We start from the raw sequence: 19,502 nt of genomic DNA, 5'->3' as shown, positions 1-19,502 counted from the left end.
CCTCCTCAGCAATTGCTGAACACATTCATTTTTCTCCCTGCAGGCAATTCTTGGGGCTGCAAACAGCTTCTCTTGGGTTGGACCATCCCAGCTTCCTCTGATGGATTCTCTGAACCCCCTCCTCGCTCAACGAGACCTGCCAAAAGCCCTTCCCCCTCCAGAAACACAAGCAGTGTTAATTTCAGACAGACCCAACTGTGGCTTCCACCTCCCACCACCCTCTCCCATCTCTGGGCCTTGGCATTTTTTTTTTCCCTCCTTTTGTTTTTCTGCCTAGCACCCTAGGCTTGGCTTTTTTTTTTTTAGCTTTCTCTTCGGTGGAGCCCCTTGCTCTGGCCCTCAGGGGGTTTTTACTGCTTCCTACTCCCACTTCCGGCTGGGCATCGATTGTCAGTGCTGCAGGCTGTCTGTAGAGAGGAAGGATAGGCCAACGTCTTCATCCTGGGGAATGTGTGGAAGGCCTTGAGCAGGTGGATGAGCCTTCCCATCGTCACAAAGGCTGCAGTATTAGCGACTGTGATATACTATCCTCCAGCTTCTCCCAAGCAGGAAGGTCCAGAAGATAGGAGCCCCCTTAGAGCAGGGTTCTTTTATCTACCCCAAGGCCTGGGCCTAGCTGGGAGGAGGGAGGGTATCAGGGATGCTAAGCCACATGAAGCTGTCTTTTGGTGTCTCCATGGATGGGGAGAAATCACATGAGCAGAGTTTAACATACAATGGGTCATGGGAAAACTCTAAAGATCAGAAGACCAAAGCGGCCATTGTTTGGGTAAGGGCAACCAAGAGCTCCCCTAAAGTCAGGGAGAGGAAAGCAGTTCAGTTTTTCTAGACCTAGCATTTGGGGTTCAGAATGGAAAGAGAAAGGTGAAGAGATAATGGGCTGACTGGCATGGTCATTCCCTGGGTTGTGGGGACACAGACGCGCTTTCTGTGTGTGTTAAGTTAGGGGGTTTGGGGGCAGAGGAGGCCCAGGATCTAAGGCAAATGTGAGACATGTAGCAGTCCCAGGGGAAAAGAGTATCAAAAATGTTCTTGACTCAGAATGGAGTGTTTTATAGGTAGGTATACCTGAGCAAGGAAAGGAATGCGGAGGGCCTGGCCCCATACTGGAGTTCATATCTGTAATCCTAGCTGCTCCAGGAGGCTGAGCTCTAGAGGATCACAGTTCAAAGCCAGCCTGCTAGGAAAATCTACAAGACTCCATCTCCAGCCACAATAACCAGCAAAGCTGGTGCTCCCACCTCTAATCCTAAATCCTAACTACTCAGAAGGCTGAGATCTAAGGATCAAGGTTTGAAGCTAACTTGGGCAGGAGTATCTGTGAGACTCTTATCTCCAATTAACCAATTAAAAAAAAAAAAAGCCAGAGTAGAGCTGTGGCTCAAATGATAGAGCACTAGCCTTGAACAAAAAAAGCTCAGGGACAGGGTTTGGTACTTGAGTTCAAGCTCCAGGATCAGCCCAAACAAACAACAACAAAGAGCAAAAAGCTAGCTATTAGTGTGGCTCAAGTGGTAAAGTGCCAGCTGAGCAAATACAGAGGTCTTGAGTTCAAGCTCCTCCACCCTGGGGAGGGAGGGGGGAAGGAAACAAAGAGACATTGGGCTAAAAGGCCAGAGACACAGAACAAATGAAGGCAGAGTCCTGAGACCAGGGCTGGAATGAGGGGGGTCTAGAAGAAGAAACTCAAGACCAGGCACATGAAGGAGGCTCCTTAGGGAGAATCCAACCCTCACTCCTTAAGTCCTAGGGCAAAATAACGATCAAGAGGTAGAATTTTCTGGGGCTGGGAAGGTGGCTCAGTGGTAGAGCGCTTGCGTTGCATCCATGAAGCCCGGGTTCGATTCCTCAGCAGCACATAAACAGAAAAAGCCAGAAGTGGCGCTGTGGCTCAAGTGGTAGAGCACTAGCCTTGAGCTGAAGAGCTGAGGGACAGCACCCATGCCCAGAGTTCAGGCCCCACGACCAACAAAAAAAAAGAGGCAGAATTTTTTTCACATTTAGGGCAGAATACATGGACCAGGGGTCAGGGAAATCCTGGGGACCAAACCAGTCTGCAGGGGTTGGGGGGTGGGGTGGTAATGAGGGGGAGGGTGTCAAAGGCAGGAAAAGTCTGCAGCCTACAGTGGAATTGGGGAGAAGGGGGACCCCAGATTTCAAGCAGATGTCAGATGTAGCAAGGAACACATGTAGGTATTTCAATTCCTCTGGGGAACCAGTGGCTGGTGACAAAATCCAGCTGTGTCCCTCCTACCCCACCCCCCTCCCCCCTTCACAAGACACAAGTGGGTTTTTTTTTTTTTGCTTTTTTTCATTTCTTTTTAATACAAACTTGGATCTTTGGGTGTGTCCTGCCAACAGAAAGCAACAACAACAACAGAAGAGAAAACCCAAGAGTGAAAAATAAGAAAGAAAAGGGGAAAAAAAAAAAAAAGCTCCCGTAAGAGGTTCTTCTCCCTTCCCCCCCACCATGCGAATTTGCACACCACGGGACCACAGCAGGTTTACAGAATGCAATATACAATCCACGATTTATAATAAAACAGTATATACAATAAATAGGATATTGTTCATTTTTGTCAAACGACCTGTAGATAAATTTCTCAGTGCATACTTGCAGGGGCTCTGGACACTTTGAGGCCCCCTCGCAATCTCTTGCACACGCACTCTCTCTCGCTCTCTTTTTTTTTTGTCTTTTTCTAAAACTGTGTTTTTGTCTTTAAGTTTTGTACATTTTTAAAAAGTATTTACAATTGCTGGTTTTGTGCAGAAAGGGCTCACCTTCGGCTTCTGCGTGGAGGAGATGGGCAGGGAGGGTTAGGGTTGGGGTGGGGAGCAAAGGGCAGGCTTTCCTGCCAGAGGACAATGTGGACACGAGGAGGGGTCTTGGCGTTGGTTTTCTGAAAGCTGCAAAGAAACACAAGAGAAGAGGCAGAAGTCAGAAGCAGGCAGACACTGAACGTTGAGACCAGGAAGACTAAGAGTCCCCCCTCCCTCCCGTGTGCTCCATTCCCACCAAGATTCTGGGAGAAGCTAATCACATTGTTTCTTCCCCCAGATCTAGCTCCCACATGACTTTGGGACTACATGTGGCCTTCTCTGAGCTCAATTTCTCTCTGTAAAACAAGCATGCGAATCAGGCGCTGGTGGATCACATCTGTTACCCTAGCTACTCAGGAGGCTGAGATCTGAGGATCACTGTTCAAAGCCAGGCTGGGGAGGAAAGTCCCTGAGACTCTTATCTCCAATACACCACCAAAAAAACGGAAGTGGCAATGTGGCTCAAGTGGTAGAGTGAGCACCTTGAGCTGAAGAGCTCAGGGACAGTGCCCAGGCCTAGAAATCAAGCCCCATGACCAACAAAACAAAAACAAACAACCAACCAAGCATGCATAAGCCTACACTAAGAAGTGATGGCTGGGCTGAGTGAGGTGTCAGGGTCCCAAGCAGCAGGCTTGTAAAGAGCTCTGGCTCTTGGAGTTAGGCATGACTGAGTTCAAATGCAAACACCACCATTTAAGGAAGCTCTGGGACAGCAGGGTGGCTCAGGCTTCTGTGAGCCTCAGTTTACTGATCAGTAAACTGATTCAGGAGAGTGAGGCAGAAGAACTTTCAGTGTTAGGCCAGCCTGGACTACACAGCAAGACCTTGTCTCAACACAAGAAGTCCAAACAAAAACAAAACACTAGGGGGTGGGGGGATGGGCATTACAACTACCCCCAGAGGTTTGTTGGCAGGATTCAGTGTCTTAAGGCAGACAAGGCTGAACACAAATGCACAATAAATGTATTACCACTTGCTATTATTTTTCCTGGAGCCAGTCGGGTTCTCCAAACCTCAGATTCCTAATGTCACAATGAGTTCATTTACTAATTCTTTTCCCCACCTAGGCTGTTGTGAGGAACACAGCAAGGAGGAGGACAGAGGCGGCACGGCACAGCTGTGAGCCACTGCTTCAATTTTCTCTAAATCCAACCTTTTCCTAGCCTACCCATGCCATTCTGTTCCTTAGAGACTGAGGTGATGAGGAAGTCTGTCTGAATGAAGAAAGAACTGCCCAGCAGGCTGCCCCCTGTGTTTGGTGGAACGCTGCCTTCCCGAAGCTCCCAAGTCCACCAGGAGCAGTAGACTGGGGTATCGTCCCCTTCCTAGGCAGCCCCAATCACCTTTGGGAGACCTGATTTCCCTATCCAGAACCCCCGTCACACTAGAGCCTCTGGATTCACAGCTTTACGCCGTGAGGACTGAGCTGCCCAGAACAGGGTCGGCTTGGTTAGTGCCCTGGTCTGCCTGCCTCTTCCACCCCCAGCGTGTGTCACTTCCTCAGGATTGGGGGCCGGGGTGGGGGGTGCTAAAAGTGCCTCCTGAGCCTCCTCTGCCAGCCAGCCAGCCACCGAGCCATCCATCCTCCCGCCGGCCACAGGAGCCAGGAGGCGACAGGAGGCGACGGAAAGCTCTCCTCCCTTGTACTTTCTTGGCTTCCCTTCCAACAGGCCACATTGACATTCTGCTCAGCCTCAGCTGCTGTCTGCTGGGCAGTCAGCCTGGGGACGACTTTTGTCCCAGGGCCGGACTTGCCAGGACACCCCCAAGAGCTAGGGGATCGGGTGGGCTCCTGAAGGGCAAGGGCAGCAGCCAATCCTGCCGACGGGAGCAGGCGGTGGCAGGCACTGCCACACTGGCAGGGTCCATGGTGGGCGAGGGGAAGCCGGATCTATGAGGTGGCCCTTGGGGTGGGAAGCAAAAAAGTAGCTCTTGGTCTTTGCAATGAGGGTGAGAAGCAGGACCAGCTGCAGAGATTAGGGGGCAGGAGGACGCTCTCGGGGGTGCCAGGCTGGGGGTGGGGCTGAGGGCCTCTATCCAGAAGCTGGCCTCATTGCAGGTGAAGGACAGTGGCCAAGCTGGGTAACTAGCGAGGGGAGATTTACGGTGGGCCGTTCCAAACACTCTGCACATCAACAGTGATGAGCCTCAGCTTTTCTCCCAAGGGCCTGGGGCAGGAAGAGAGGCTCTGCACAAATCCCTGCCTCTCCCACCCCCACCAGCCCTCAGCCACTGCCAGTGACCCTCTCCAAGCCAGGTCTCCATGGTGATCTCAGCCCAGCAGGCAGCTTCTGCCAGAACCTTCCTGTGGTGCCCGCGGCCAGGCAGCAGGAGGCTTTCTCAGCCTCTACTAAGCCGCCCAGTGCGTCTCACCTTCCTCCTCCCTGTGCCCTCCCAGCTTTCAGGACTTGGCCAGCACAGACTCTGGCAGAATCTGGGAGAGGATAGGAGGTGGGGAGGGGGAAAGGGAGAATGCTATGGCTGTGTAGAACTCACATCTCACTAGACTCAACTGTCTGTGTAAGAGACCCAAACGCGAAGGTGCCAAGCCTGGTGTCAGGCACTAGAAACAGGGCAGAGCAGAAGACTGCGCTGGTCTTGCCTTTGAGAGGCTCATGCAAAGCAGACCTACGACCAGGCACTTTATGCAGGGAGATGAAGAAGAACCAGGAGCAGGGGTACCTAACAATCTTGGCAGAAGGTATTGTGGCTCTTGGTTCACTGTTGAGCACAGTGCCTAGCACACGGTACTCTCAAATGTGTGGACTGAATGACAGAGCGATGACTGATCAGAGGCAGGTCAGCATGTCAAGGTCCAGCTCAGCTCTTGCACACCTCCAGGACGCCTCCTTAGAGCACCCTGTTACCATAGCTACCGGTGTACTTGTCATTCTCTCCAGGGCACAGGCCTGCAGGTGGTACCTCTGTATTCTCAATCCCAGCATGCACCTGGCCCCAGAACACCAACCACTGTTCCTAAGACTTAACCTTTTAATGGCTCTACAAGGAACCTCAGAGCTACATTCCACCAAGCTGACATGTCTAGAAGTTTTCTAATCTGAGGTACCACAACCTTCAGTGCCTCTTGCCTGGCAGTGGGAGTAGGCTTGGTGGGCACTAAAGGGTAGCTGAGTTGAAATTAAAAAGGGCTGTAGAGGATAGACATCAGGTTTCCCAGAGAGCTGGTCTCTCCCCAAAAGAAGGCTACACTTGTGCATTTACTTAAGCAACTGGCAAATATGCATTCATGTTCACTCTCAGGGCACATTAACGTTTAACTTACACTAGTCTCTGCCTCAAGAAGAGGGGAGTCCAGTGACAAATAAAGAGTAGAAAGCAAAGTGTATGAGAATGAGATGAATTCACTGTGTTACCTAGATCAAGGCCCTTCCTGCATCTGGGCCTCAGCCAGGCGCCAGTGTCTTATACCCGTAATCTTAGCTACTCAAGAGGCTGAGATCTGAGGATTGCAGTTCGAAGCCAGCCCAGGCAGGAAACTGTGAGACTTTTTATCTCCAATAAAGTACTTGAAAAAGCTGGAAGTGGCACTGTAGCTCAAGTGGTAGAGTGCTAGCTAGCCTTTAGCGAAAGAAGCTTAGGGACAGTGCCCAGGCTGAGTTCAAGTCCCAGGACCAGCAAAAAAAAAGGGGGGGGAGGGGAGCTCAAACAGGTAATGAGGGGGATCTTTTTTTTTTTTTGGGTCTGGTCGTGGGGCCTGAACTCTGGGCCTGGGCGCTGTCCCTCAGCTCTTCAGCTCAAGGTGAGCGTTCTACCACTTGAACCACAGCGCCACTTCTGGCTTTTTCTGTTTATGTGGTACTGAGGAATCGAACCCAGGGCCTCATGCATACCAGGCAAGCGCTCTACCATTGAGCCACCTTCCCAGCCCTGTTTTTTTTTTTTTTTTTGCTGGTCCTGGGAATTGAATTCAGGACCTGGACACTGTCCTTGAGCCTCTCTTGAGCCACAGAGCCACTTCTGGCTTTTTCTGTTTATATAGTATTAAGGACTCGAACCCAGGGCTTCATGCATGCTAGGCAAGCACTCTACCACTAAGCTACATTCCCAGCCCCTCTCCCCTCAGTTTTTTGTTTTTTATTAAACAGGGTCTACTACTGGCCAGAGGCATTCTTTAATCTCTGGCTCTGCCAGTCACTTCCCATTCTTCATCCGCTGCTGGGCACAGAGATTTAAAATGCTAGTGGGACCCCACAGAGTTCACATCCATTGACATTCATGTCTGTCACATCCCAGAGCATCATATTCCCTTTATACCTGCGCCCATCCCTCCCTCTCTCTCTCTCTCTCTCTCTCTCACACACACACACACACAGAGCTTTCCCTCTCTCCCAGCTAGGGATATATTATATGTAAAGTAGGGGTCATCACTTGTATGTGTTGGACAGGCAGATGAAATGGGGTGATCCTTGGCTCTACTGTTACCTGCTTTGATGACCAGGTGGCTGAGTCCCTAGACCAGTCTAGACCAGTCCCCTGTAAACTAGCCCTGCCTGTCTGTATCAGTTTACTTATATGACCCTTGCCCACTCGCCACTCGTCTTTCATGATTCTCCCATTCTCCATGCTCATCTTTGACTGGTTAGAATACAGACACATTCCCTGACCTGTCCCAGGAACAAGGAGACACTGGGGTATGGAGATAGTAGTAGCAGAGATGAGTAAGTGGCCAAAAGGGTTTGATGGCTAGTGAGGACATTCCCAAGAAGGGCTGTCACCATGCATACAGGGCCAGAGACTAAGCGTGTCTGGGAGGGGGTGAAGTCAGGGAAAAGACAGGAACTGGCAGGTGGGAAGACCACGGTGGATAGGAGGGGATAGCGCAGGCCAGGGAAGTAGGAAATCAACAGGGCACCTTCAGGAAAGACCCCTCCCGTAACAGCTTCCTCACTCCAGATTTTCTCATTGGGCAAGGAAGGGTGAGTGTGAGAGAGGTGGGGCTCAAGGGAGGCGATGCCAGGACACAAGTCCTGAGTATCTTCAGCACCAGGCCAGGAAGACTGGCCTGTATTTTGCAGGCAAGGAGGCTGGAGAGGAAGGATTGCAATCAAAAGGTGTGAAGCATGGAGTTGCAGGAGCAGATGTGCTTTAATCAATTCATCCAATAAATATTTTAGGGGCTCCAGACACCAGGCATCTAAAAATACTGAACAATAAGCACTTTGGCGGCTTGGTGGGGAGAATGGACTCCAGTGGGGGAGGGGTGGGTGGGCTGGAAACCCTCGCTGTGGAGTAGGGCTCCAGGCTCTGAAGTCAAGACCCATCTCTGGCCTCCAGGGAAGGCCTTGCTACCTGCCCCACTCTGGTGGCTCAGGAGAGTGGCAGAGTCCCTTCCCTGGAGAGTGGTGACCACGTGAGAGTTTTTAATGAATCCCTGCTTCCAGGCTGGAAGCCCCCCCCCCCCCAGGGCAGGGCCTTGCCCATCTGCTCAGCAGTGCCCTTAGCACAGGACACTGCCTAGCCCAGAGCAGGGTTCAGTTCCTGGGTGCTGAACACTGATTCCCACACTTCCCCCACCCTCTAGGCTTAGACTCAGGGCAGCACTTGCTGCAAGGTTTATAATGAGAAAGCAGTGGGCAGATTGCCCCGGGGGGGAAGATCGGGACATATTACAAATTTACAAAGAGTTTTCGGAGGATTGGTGAGGCTTACCATGGGCAGAGTTTCTGTCTGACCCCGGTCAGTTTTGAGGCTAGGTCTTATATCCCCAGGCTTCGGCTCCTCTGGGGTAGGGCTTATCTTACCCTAGGTCCTTCTTCCCAAGAGTGTCCGAGGCAAGGAACTTAGGGATATTTCAACATCTCCCTTCAAAGACCAAATGCCCATGAAATACAAGGTCCTTTTTAGAGGGCAGCAGGCTACAGAAGCTGGAGGACTAGATCTGGCCTGAGCGAAGGCCCATTAAGCTCAGGAGGTGTGCGAGGCACACACAGGCTCTGTGGGGAGGTCTCCATCCACCCTCTGCCACCCACTGACTGCATGCTTGCCGCGAGCCAGGACCCTGCTACGTGCTTCCTTCACATGTAATCTCCTCTAATTCTCACCCGAGATGCAGAGCTGCGTGACTCACTACTGGGTCACCTAGGTGGTAAGGGATGGAACCACGTTGTGCACACAGGCCTGTCTGTGACTACAGGTAGGCCTTTAGCTATTTCCCTTCAGGTTTGCTCTGGGTTGTGGGGTGCTGGGAGAGAAGCAGGAATGGGTGTGTTTGTGGAGATGATATTTCCAAGAAACAGGGTGCTTAGAACAGGGCCTGGAATATACACAGCTGTGAGAGGGGCAAGAGAGGAAATGGAGGGAGGATGGCCTCAGAGCAGGGAAGGACTGGTTGAGCCATGACGTGAGGCTTCTCACTCAGAGCCAGAGGCAAGATCAAGTGACCTCTCAAGGATTCGAGACAGAGAGACAGGACTCTGAGCAGCCAGGCCTGGCCCACGGTTGAGCATGCCTGCTGACCCCGGCTGGATGTTGGCCTTGGAAACCGTCTCCTGCTCTGGTTAGGGCCCAGCTGGTGTAACCTTGGAGGACCTGTGACATTTCTCTTGGCCTCAGTTCCAGGCCTGAGAGGGAGCAGGGAGGGGAGAGAGGCACCAGAGATTCTCAAACACCTAACAGGTCCTTCCTACCCCTCACCCCTGCCCCGAGGATCTGTTACAGCTGGCTGGTCTTTAGCCTATAGGGTCCCAGTATAGTCAGTCTGCCTTACTTTTCTTTTGTCAGTTGTGGGGTTTGAACTCTGGGCTTGGGCGCTGTCCTTGTGCTCTTTAGCTCAAGGCGAGTGCTCTACTGCTTGAGCCACAGCACCACTTCCGGTTTTCTGGTAGTTAACTGGAGATAAGAGTCTCACGGACGTTCCTGCCCAGGCTGGCTTTGAACTTCGATCCTCAGATCTCAGCCTCCTGAGTATCTAGGATTACAGACATGAGCCACCAGCGCCTGGCCTTGCTTTGCTTTAACAATTTCTGTGTGGGCCCAAGGCTTGTCTCCGATGATGAGTCTCCTGTCTCTTTCCTGTCAGCCACAGTTCTCAAGCCCAGCCATTCCCAACATTCCCTAGTCTCCTGACCTTTCTTCCTACACTGGCATTGCCAGGTGACCTGCCTGAAGTGCTCTTCCCTGTCGCCAAAGCTCGCCTGTTCTTCAAGGTCAAGTTCAAGTGAAGTTTCTTCCACAGACTCACAAAATGCAACCTGTCAGTTTGAAGACAGGGAACCGGGAAGTGGAACAGAGAGGAAAGGAGCAGCCATGTGGCAGGCCCAGAGACAGGAGTGTGTTCGTTCATTCCATTTACTAAGTACAGATCCCTCAGGGAGGGTTCTGTCTCCTCCTTTCCTAACCTCTCTGAGGGGTTGCTGTGGGCAGTGGCACACGCCGGGGCAAAGGGCCCAGGACAAATCTACGTCCCTTTTTTCACTAAGTAGGCAGAGGGATGACTCCTGAGCACTCACTGCCTGCTGCAGTCCTTGACCCGCCCAGCAAACACTTCCTTCCAGGTGTTTCTAGTTACTAGAGCATGAACTCAGAGCCTGTGCTCAACACTAGTGCTCTGAGCCACAGCTCCACTTCTGCCTTTTTGGTGGCTAACTGGAGATGAGTCTCATGGACTTTCCTGCCCAGGCTGGCTTTGAACTGAAATACTCAGATCTCAGGCTCCTGAGTAGCTAGGCTTACAGGTGTGAGCCACTGGGACCTGATAGGGCTTTTGTGTGTGTGTGTGTGTGTGTGCACACATGCGCATGTGTGTGTCAGTCATGGGGCTTGGGCACTGTCCCTGAGCTCTTTTGCTCAAAGCTAGTGCTCTACTACTTGAGCCACAGTGCCACTTCCAGTTTTTGAGTGGTTAATTGGAGGTTAGAGTCTCACAGGGACTTTTCTGCCTGGGTTGGCTTTCAACCACGATCCTCAGATCTCAGCCTCCTGAGTAGCTAAGATTTCAGGCGTGAGCCACCGGCACCTGGCTTGGCATGGCTTTTTGCTTCCAGGTTCTTTGTGTACTTGTTTTAAGCTTCCTTGGGTAGACACAGAATTGGAGGCCAGAGACCGTATCTGCTTTGTTTCCCCAGCACCTGGCATTGAATAAGCTGGGTGAGGCTCAAGATTCATGGGTAAGCTGAATTATTGCTTCCCTAGTGCCCAGTGTCAAAGCTGCTCACTGTTGGCGAGGGAGCGTGGCATTGTCTTCTCCGCTTACGCCTTCTGTTGGTGATGTGACTCCCTCTATTAATTCTTCCTCACTACTCCCCTCCCCATCTCCCCACCCTTTCTCACTGCCACCCCTCGCAATGGACAGGGGAGTTTGGGAGCCATCTTAGCCGAAGCAGGGAGTCTACCATGCTGGTCCAGGTACGCTCTCTGCCTGTCTGAACTACTGCAATCGGCCTCCCTATTTCAACATCTGCCCAACTCCACTGTGCCCCACACTCCAGCCGAGAACCTTCTCTTCAGTGGTTCCCTGCGTGCCTTGATTTGAATAATTCAAACTCCTTGCAACGCCCTGTCTGCCTTGCTTTCATTTAGCTTTAGTGTCCTCCTCTCATTTCTTCAGAGCTGAGCCTCTGCCTGCCTGCCTCAAGGCTGCACCCACTGCTGTTCCCTCTGTCCACAACTTGGGTAGCAGCTTCGTCCCCTCGTCCTTCGGGCAGTAGCTGCAAGGTCTGGGCAGTCGGCTGCAGGTTCTCATAATCCCCTGGCTTCCTTTTTCTCATACTGCCCTTCCCACGGCTGTAACTACCAAATGTTCCGTGTCATCCTGCTTAGTGTTTTCCTCTAACCCAAAGCCGCCTGAGGACCAAGTGCCTCACCTGTGGTGTTCACTCTGGTGCCCCAATGGCTGGCAGGAAGGGGGTGCTGCGCAGATGTCTTTGGAACAACTGCATGCATTGGCTTGAGGACAGTGCTGTTAACTCGCAGCCCTGGGTGGGGAGCAGGGCCAGAATGTGGGGCTGGATGGCATCCCAGTTCCTCCTGCGTTCAGGCCTCACTGGGTGGTTCCATTATGCACTGCACTGAGCTGTGACCTGCCCAAACACCCAGCCCCCACACCCGTTCATTTTTCCCACCCAGAGCCTGGGAGGAACAGTTTTTGGATTATTCACATTTCTGGATTATCCATGAGACATCTTCCCTCCAGTGAGAAGGATCAAGAGTTTGACATTTTAAACCCTAAGCAGCTTCTCCCAGACCTGCTTCAGATCTGCGGCTCTGCTGCTTGCAGTGAGAGGCATGGGGAATGGAAGGCCATTTTAATCTTGGCCTGGCTGCATTAGGAAGGAAAATCTGCTGCCAAAAGAGGGGAAAAAAAGGAAGAAGAAAAAAAAGATCCATTGTTTCTGCCATGCAGAGTGGTAAAAGCCTAAGAGACGATTGAGGTCAATTTCCTTGAGCAGATGGGGAAACAGAGGCAAGAGAGGAGCAAGAGCTTGATAAAGAGCACGTAGCAAGCTGGTGGCCCATTGGAGCCTGGTCCTCCCCCAGATCTCTCGCGCCCCAGTACTGTTCTGTGTCACTCAGGCACCAGGGCAGCTGGAGTCTAGCAGAGAGTGGGTAATAAGTTCCCATGGACTTAACTTCAGGACCCTGAGTCACTCTGGCCTTGAATGGCCTCCTCAGAGCAGAAATGGGGCTTTCCGGGAGGCCAGCCCATCCATCCCCAGGAAAGGAAACTCTCTGGAGGCTTTGGAGTAACAAAGACAAAAAGTGAGGGTCTCAGACCTGTCCTCAACTCACCTCACTGTCAGTTACTACATCTGGGCCTTTTTTTTTTTTTTTTTATTGGTCATGGGGTCTGAACTTAGGGCCTGGGCATTGTCCTTCAGCTCTTCAGCTCAAGGTGAGCACTCTACCACTTGAGCCACAGTGCCACTTCCGGTTTTCTGGTGGTTAACTGGAGATAAGAGTCTCATGGACTTTCTTGCCCAGGCTGGCTTTTGATCCATGATCCTCAGATCTCAGCCTCCAGAGTAGCTAGGATTACAGGCATGAGCCACTAGCGCCTGGCTTCTGGGCCGGTTTTGTGACAGGTTATCTGTTGTCTAAAAATGGAACCAGTTGTGGCTGTATTCTGAAATAGGTTGTGCTTATAGAATACCATTTCTTCAACCTATTCCTTTTGGTCATTTGGGAATATTTTCTCTGATATTCCTTTTCTAAAATGCACAATTTTTTCTTTGTGTGTGTGTGTGTGTGTGTATGTGTGCGCGCACACACACATTTGAACTCAGAACTTTTGTACCCTGCCTTAGCTTTTTTGCTCAAGGGTGGTGCTTAAGCCACACTTCCACTGTCAGATTTTGGTTGGTTAATTGGAGACAAGAGTCTGAAGAGTTTTCAGTCTGGGTTGGCTTCAAACTGTGATCTTTCAGGTCTTAGCCTCCTGAGTAGCTGGGATCATAGGAGTGAGCCACTAGCACCTGAAACTACCTTACAATATTTAACTGGTCGCTTAGAGATGCGTTTGCTATGAGGAAAAGATCTGACTTTAGGGTCAAAATATCCTCTCTGGGACAGTTATTGGTGGCAGGTTTCCAGGGACAGTCGGTCCCCATGTGAATCCCTGATCACAGAGCCTACCTCAGGCCAAAGATGTTGAATATTAGCCATCAAAGATACCGGGGAAGACAAATGGGGAGCCTCTGGGTCATTCTACACAAGCACTTGCAGAGTGTGTGATGAGAACATCTGGGGTGCGCCACGAGTGTCCGATGGACCTACAACTCTGGATTAGCCCTGAGTGGATGACCAACCTGCTTCTCCCTTCCTGGACTCACAGGACGATGTAAATACTTTCCCTTGTAAAAGGTCAAGTGGTGAGAATTTCTTGCCCAAGGCCTAAGCATGCACTAGGGAAACATCTGTTTGATAAACCAAGCTAGAAGGTCCTATCTAGTCCGTGTTTTCCCTACCATGCCAATGATCGGTATCTCCCAATGTCCTGCTGGGTTTCTACCCAAGCTCCATTTCAGCCCCAAGACTGTACAACCCCTAATCCTTTTTTTATTCTTTTTGGGTCCGGTCGTGGGGCCTGAACTCTGGGCCTGGGCGCTGTCCCTCAACTCTTCAGCTCAAGGCTAGCGCTCTACCACTTGAGACACAGTGCCACTTCCGGCTTTTTTCTTTTTTCTTATGTGGTGCTGAGGAATGGAACCCAGGGCCTCATACATGCAAGGCAAGCGCTCTACCACTGAGCCACCTTCCCAGCCCTACAACCCCTAATCCTGAGCCTCTCTTCCCTGCTGCCAGGTCTCCCAGTTTGTCCTTGAATCCTGCAGATGAGTCCTGCTCATCTCTCTGTACCTCTTCTTCCCGTCTAACCATTAACATCCTCAATTTTTAGCCCACTGCCCAGACCTCTGCCCACTCCACCCCAAACCCCAGACTCACCCAGGAACAAAACCTCACGGTCCAGTTGGCACTTCAGTTGGCACTACAGGGAGGTGACGGTGAATGTGTCCTCAGGGTGAGGTTCCGCCATGGGCCCCAGGAAGCTGCTCTTGGGGCCCCCACCCAGGCCAGGATGTGCCTGTGGCATAAAGCCTGGATACCTGTAGGCAGTGTCCTGCAGGGGCAGCAGCGAGTCCCTTGGCACAGGGGACAGGGTCAAGTCACTAAGGAGTGGGCAGCCATAGCCAGCAGCGGCTGCAGCAGGGCCACGAGGTGGACCGGGTGGCCGGGCCATCTCCAGTGGCTCCTTGTCGGCCTTGGGCGTGGCTGGTGGGCTAGCCAGGTGAGGGGCACTGAGGCACGCGGCCTCCGTCCTGCCCAGGAAGTCAGCTAGCAGCCCCGATCCCACCTTGCCTTCATAGGGTGGGCTACGGGCGGCGGAGCCCGGTGGGTACCAATAGGCTGTGCCCTTGCAGCTGGGGGAATCATAGTGCGGCTGGCCCAGCGGCAGGTCCCGGCAGCTCAGGTGGGCCTGGGCTGCAGCTGTGTGGCCCAGGCTGGCCCCCTGGAGCCCATGCTTGAGGGGCTCGCAGGCAGTCAGCTTTGTGGGTGGTGGCCGGAGCTCTTCCTTGAAGCCTAGTGTGGGCGAGCAGGTGGGCGAGTAAGCCTTCTGCAGGCCAGCATCAAACACCGTGGGCGGGTGGGCCAGTGGTGGGAAATGCTTGCCATCCAGCTCAGGAGCACCCAGGCTGGGTGAGTCGCAGTGGAAGCCTTGGCCGAAAGTGCCGTCGGAAGGTGTGGATGGGTTCATGGAGTAGGGTCCCATGAAGTCACAGGGATCCCGTTCTCCCACACTGAAGGCCCTGGACTGTGAGGGCAGTGGAGACATGCTGCTGTCCCCACTGTAGTAATCGAGGCCAAGGTCTGGGCTGTCCTGAAACAGCGGATTGACCGGCTGTGGCTTGGGGATGAACTTGGCTTTGGCTGCTGCACCACCTCTCTCCTTCTTGGCTGAGCAAGCCCCACCCCCCCGACCACCCCGTGGTTGCCGGGGCCCAGTGCTTCGTTTGGATGGGTAGCCAGAGGCAGTGGCCGAGGCAGATGTGGAGAAGCCCAGATGCGAGGCTTCGAACAGGTCCACCTTCTTCCGCCGTCCACGGCCGGGCTTGGAGCTGCTCTGGAAGAGGACGCTCTGGTTCCAGTTGTAGCCGGGGGCGGAGGATGCCTCGTTCCAGTCCATCATCAGTTTCTCCAGGCTGGACAGGCTCGACTGGCCCTCGCTGCTGGAGGCCTCACTGTTGGCACGCCGAAAACCGCCCCCTCCGACGGGCTGATTGAACTGGGTGCTGTCGGAGGAGGACTCGGAGAAGGTCTCCGACACGGTGGTCTGCTGCTTCACCTTCTGCGGCGTGTAGTTGGAGATGTCCAGGATCACGTTGGGCTCGCTGACGTGGCAGTCGAAACTGGGATTGTAGAGCTGACTGAAGGCCTCAGAGGCCCAGTCCAGGCCTCCGTAGCCCTGCCGGAAAGGCCACTGAGAAGCCCCCGAAAACTGCCGACAGTTCTCAGGCGAGGGCTGAAAGGAGGAGGAGGAGGAGGAGGCGGCAGAGGCTGCGGAGGTGGCAGAAGCTGTGGTGCCCTTGGGCACCATGTAGCCACCGGGGGAGACGGTGCTAGCACGACTATCACAGCGCAGGGGAGTGGGGGCTGAGCCGGAGAAGGGGGTACCTTCAGAGCTGTTGAAGAAAGAGGCCTTGCCGGGGGGCAGGCAGGGGCCCCCGGCGGGAGGGGGCGCGTAGCCAGCGCTGTGGGCACTGCTGGGAGAGGCAGGCAGGCTGTTGCCGCTGCCGTAGGCAAAGCTGCAGTCCTTGCTGTTAGCACAGTCCTGACCCGAGAAGGGCTTGGCCGGGGCGAACACACTTTGTCCAGCCCCATAGCCACCGTACTGGGGAGGGTAGGTGTTGGCAGGGGGGTGGGTGGTGGGAGAGCGCGCCACAGCTGAGGGCGGGGGTGCCAGCTTTGGGAAGGCCTCAGCCGCCCGACAGTCTGAAGTGGCTGGGGTGATCCCATAGCTCGTTGCCCGTCCTGGTGGGAAGGTCTGGCGACTGGAAAGAACAGGCTGGAAGGAGGGGTCTGCCCCGCCCCCACTGCTGCCCACCGCCACTGGGCTGGCCTTGGCTCCCCGGCTGGGGAAGGTGGCCAGGCCCCGCTGGGCAGGCAGGGCACTGGAGGGAGGCCCTGCATAGGTGCCTGATGCCTTCCGGGACTCTGGGCGGGAGGCTGAGAGGGCAAAGTCCAAGAGGTCGGAGGAGTCATCGGAATCGAGCAGCGAGCGGAAATAGCCAGTGAAGAGATTCTGGCGTTCCTGGCTGAGCTCTGTCTGGCCCGAGGGTGCGCCCGTGCCGTAGTAGCTGCCGCGGCCTGAGGCCCCGCTCTCCAGCGCCGTGGAGGCAAAGGCCCGGGCCTCGGCCCCCTGGAACCCACAGTTTCGGCCAGCCTGCCCGCCTGGGTGCCCGTGGTGAGGGGCCCAGCCACCACCCTTGTCGCCCCCCCACTCAGCGCCGGCCTCTCCGAAGCCCGGGCCGCTGGGCACCTGGTCTGGAAACAGAGTCCCGTTCTTCCGAGACCTCCTCTTGCGCTTGGGCTTGCCAGTCATGGCATCCACCTCCCCTCGGCCCCGTTTCCGGGGGTGCCCCAACTCAGTGAGGCCGGGACCCCCAACCCCAGGCGCCGCCACGGCCACCACCTTCTTTTTCTTGCCGATGCCCTCAAAGAAGTCACTGAAGGAGCACCGGGCGGCCTTGGCTGCATGACCCCCGCCCCGGCCCCCAAAACCACCAGTTTTGCCCCCTCGCCGTCGGAAACCCTGAACGCGATGCAGGAAGTGCGAGATGCTCTGCGTGTCCGGGGCCTGGTGCACGGACTCGGGCTCGCTGGGCGTCCAGCAGCGGGGCGGGGAGCACCGCCCGGCGCACTGGCTCTGGCGGTTCAGGAAGGCCAGCTTGGCGAGCACGTCCGAGTACTCGGCCTTACTGTCATTGGCATCAGCTGCGTAGGACGGCTGCGGCGAGGCCAGCTTTTGCTTCCGCCGCCGCCGTTTCTTCACTTCCGGTATGGCCAGCGTGGCCGCCGCCACGGTGGCCGCCTCGGCCGCCACCACGGTTGGCTCCTTGGGCTTGCCGGGACCCAGCAGCAGGTTCTTGGGAGGGCGACCGCGCTTCCGCTTGAGAATGATGGGCATCTCGCCCGGGGGGAAGACCACGACCACGTTGCGCCCGTTGTTCTTCATCTTCAGCAGGGGCGTGGGCTCTGCGGACACGCGCAGGCCCAGCTCCTTGCCCTCCACGCTCAGGCTGCTGCTCAAGGACGACACCTTGTAGGTGGTCTTGTTCCGCCGCCCCAGCGATACAGGGATTTTCGCCATTTTCACCACCATGCGCCGTACGCCCCGGCATTTGCTTTTGCGGGTGGGGACGCCTGGGGTCTGGGAGGACTCTGGCTCCAGCTCTGGGACTGGGCCTGGCAGGGCGGGGGGCGGGGGAGGCGGTGGCGGTGGGGGCTCAGTGAGGGCAGCTGCCAGCCCCGTAGGCATAGGCAGGGGCAGCAGGCGGCCCTCAGGTCCAGCGTCTGCCTTCCGACCCCTGCCGGCTTTTCGCCGGCGACACAGAATCTTTGGCCTATCAGTGCGCCGCAAGGCGTACTTGGGGTGGCCCTCAGGCCCAGGAGGGCCATGGGGTGAGCACAAGTCCAGGCGCAAGGGCTCAGCCAATGGACAATGTCCCAGTGGCTGCTGGGGCTCCAGACGGCGCCCAGGGACATCCAGCAACTTAGGCAAGGGGTCAAGTGCCTGGGGATCGAGTAGCTGGGATTCTAGCGAGTCAGGAAGCGTATCCAGGGCCTGCAGGGCCAGGCTCGGCAGTCCCAGAGGATCTGCAAGAGGCTGCAGGGGTGGCAGCTCCAAAGCTTCCCCAAGTGGCTCTAGCGCCTGCGGGTCCAGGAAGCGGGGCTGGGGGTCCAGAAGCTGAGGCTCTGGCTCTGGCGATGGCGGCTCAAGGGCCTGGGCCTCTAGCAGTTGGGCCTCGGGGCAAGTAAGGGAGGCCAGCTCACTGAGGATGTCAGCGTCAGCGAGTTCCGAGTAATCAGGGCCATCTGGCTCGGGCTCGGGGGGCAGACCTGTGGCTGCAGCTGCGGCTCCAGGACTATGGCCTTGACCAGGCTGAGGACTGTCTCTAGGTTCGGGCTCGGGCTCGTAGAGGGGGTGGCCAGGCCGCTCTGACTTGGCATGAGGGGTGGTGCGCTCCTCAGGGCTGCGGATGCTGTTGGCCAGACTGGGTGAGGAGAAGAAGCTGTACTGCAGGTCCCCGGGGGGAGGGGCCGGGGGCCGGCTCAGCCGCAGCCCACCACAGTCCAGATGCACGCCGCTGTGCTGCAGGTCCTGCGAGAGCCGGGTCAGGTCCTTCATGATGTCGATCAGCTGCACCACGGGACGCAGGGTCACACGGCCGTTGTCCCAGGGGCAGCGGGAGCTGTTACCGTCTCCGGCTGGTATGGGGCAGCGGGCTTGGGAGATGGGCCGGGCTGCCCGAGGGGGAAGTGGGTCGTCTCCCTTGGCAAGGACTGGTGGGCGCCGGGTGCTGGGGTCCCGGCGTGGGGGTGGGCGTGGATTCTCAGAGAAAGTGTGGGTGGAGAAGGCCTTGTCGGGTGGGCTGGCGGGAGGCCTGGTAGGAAGTAAGGGCCGGGGGGTGGGGGGACCGCTGGGGTAGTACTTGGGCTCCCGGAGGTAGTCAGGAGAGCTGCACACGGCACTGGAAGTCACCACCAGGCCCTGGGGCTTCACACGCATCCTGACCTTGTCCTCCGAGGGCCGCCGGGCGGGGCCGGGGCTGACATGAGGGTGCGAGAAGCCGGGACCAGGACCTGCAGGAGAAGGACAGCAGGAGGTCCCACACTGCGCCTCTCAGCAGCTCCCATACAGGAGCAGCCCCCGATCCTCCCCCCACCATCTCATCCTCCTGCTCCAGCCCTGCCCCGAGCCGCCTGTGGCTCCCATAGACAACCGACCCCCCTGCTACATCCTGCATCAGAGAGGCCCATTAGCTCGATGAGGTGACCACTTCAGATCAAGCTTAAGGGGAGGGCCAGAAGGTCCCGTTGTGGGCAAAGACTCTCTCCTTTCTGCTCCCATCCCGGAGGAGATTGCAACAGAATACCAGCCACTCACCCTCGGCTCTGCCGCCTGGGCTGTCACACTGGAAATCTCTGCGGACAACAAGACAGGC

The 19,502-nt window shown here is 55.4% G+C and overlaps 2 protein-coding genes across 2 annotated transcripts in view; both read right to left on the bottom strand.

Annotated features, from left to right (window-relative positions):
- Nucleotides 1–2,318: 2,318 nt before the first annotated feature.
- Nucleotides 2,319–19,453, bottom strand: Ahdc1 (AT hook, DNA binding motif, containing 1). Its single transcript, XM_013035074.1, has 3 exons — nt 19,445–19,453; nt 14,224–19,140; nt 2,319–2,907 (listed from the first exon to the last, which is right to left on the bottom strand). The coding sequence occupies exon 2, from the start codon at nt 19,064–19,066 to the stop codon at nt 14,267–14,269; it is 4,800 nt and encodes a 1,599-aa protein (XP_012890528.1). The 5' UTR covers nt 19,067–19,140; nt 19,445–19,453; the 3' UTR covers nt 2,319–2,907; nt 14,224–14,266.
- The window catches only part of LOC105997728, a 51,985-nt gene continuing 51,786 nt past the window's right edge, over nt 19,304–19,502 (bottom strand). Inside the window, exons 6-7 of the mRNA XM_013032253.1 lie at nt 19,445–19,482; nt 19,304–19,348 (exon numbers count right to left, since the gene is read on the bottom strand). Coding sequence (XP_012887707.1) covers nt 19,304–19,348; nt 19,445–19,482 — 83 coding nt within the window. The remainder of the gene's footprint in view (nt 19,349–19,444; nt 19,483–19,502) is intronic.

This window comes from Dipodomys ordii, unplaced genomic scaffold (assembly GCF_000151885.1).
Source record: "Dipodomys ordii isolate 6190 unplaced genomic scaffold, Dord_2.0 Scaffold6, whole genome shotgun sequence".
NCBI lineage: Eukaryota > Metazoa > Chordata > Mammalia > Rodentia > Heteromyidae > Dipodomys > Dipodomys ordii.
This window is presented reverse-complemented; position numbering and strand designations above follow the sequence as displayed.

Bases quoted from the DNA above. Each gene is read 5' to 3' on its own strand.
- Ahdc1 (XM_013035074.1), bottom strand. From the start codon at position 19,066: ATGCGTGTGAAGCCCCAGGGCCTGGTGGTGACTTCCAGTGCCGTGTGC.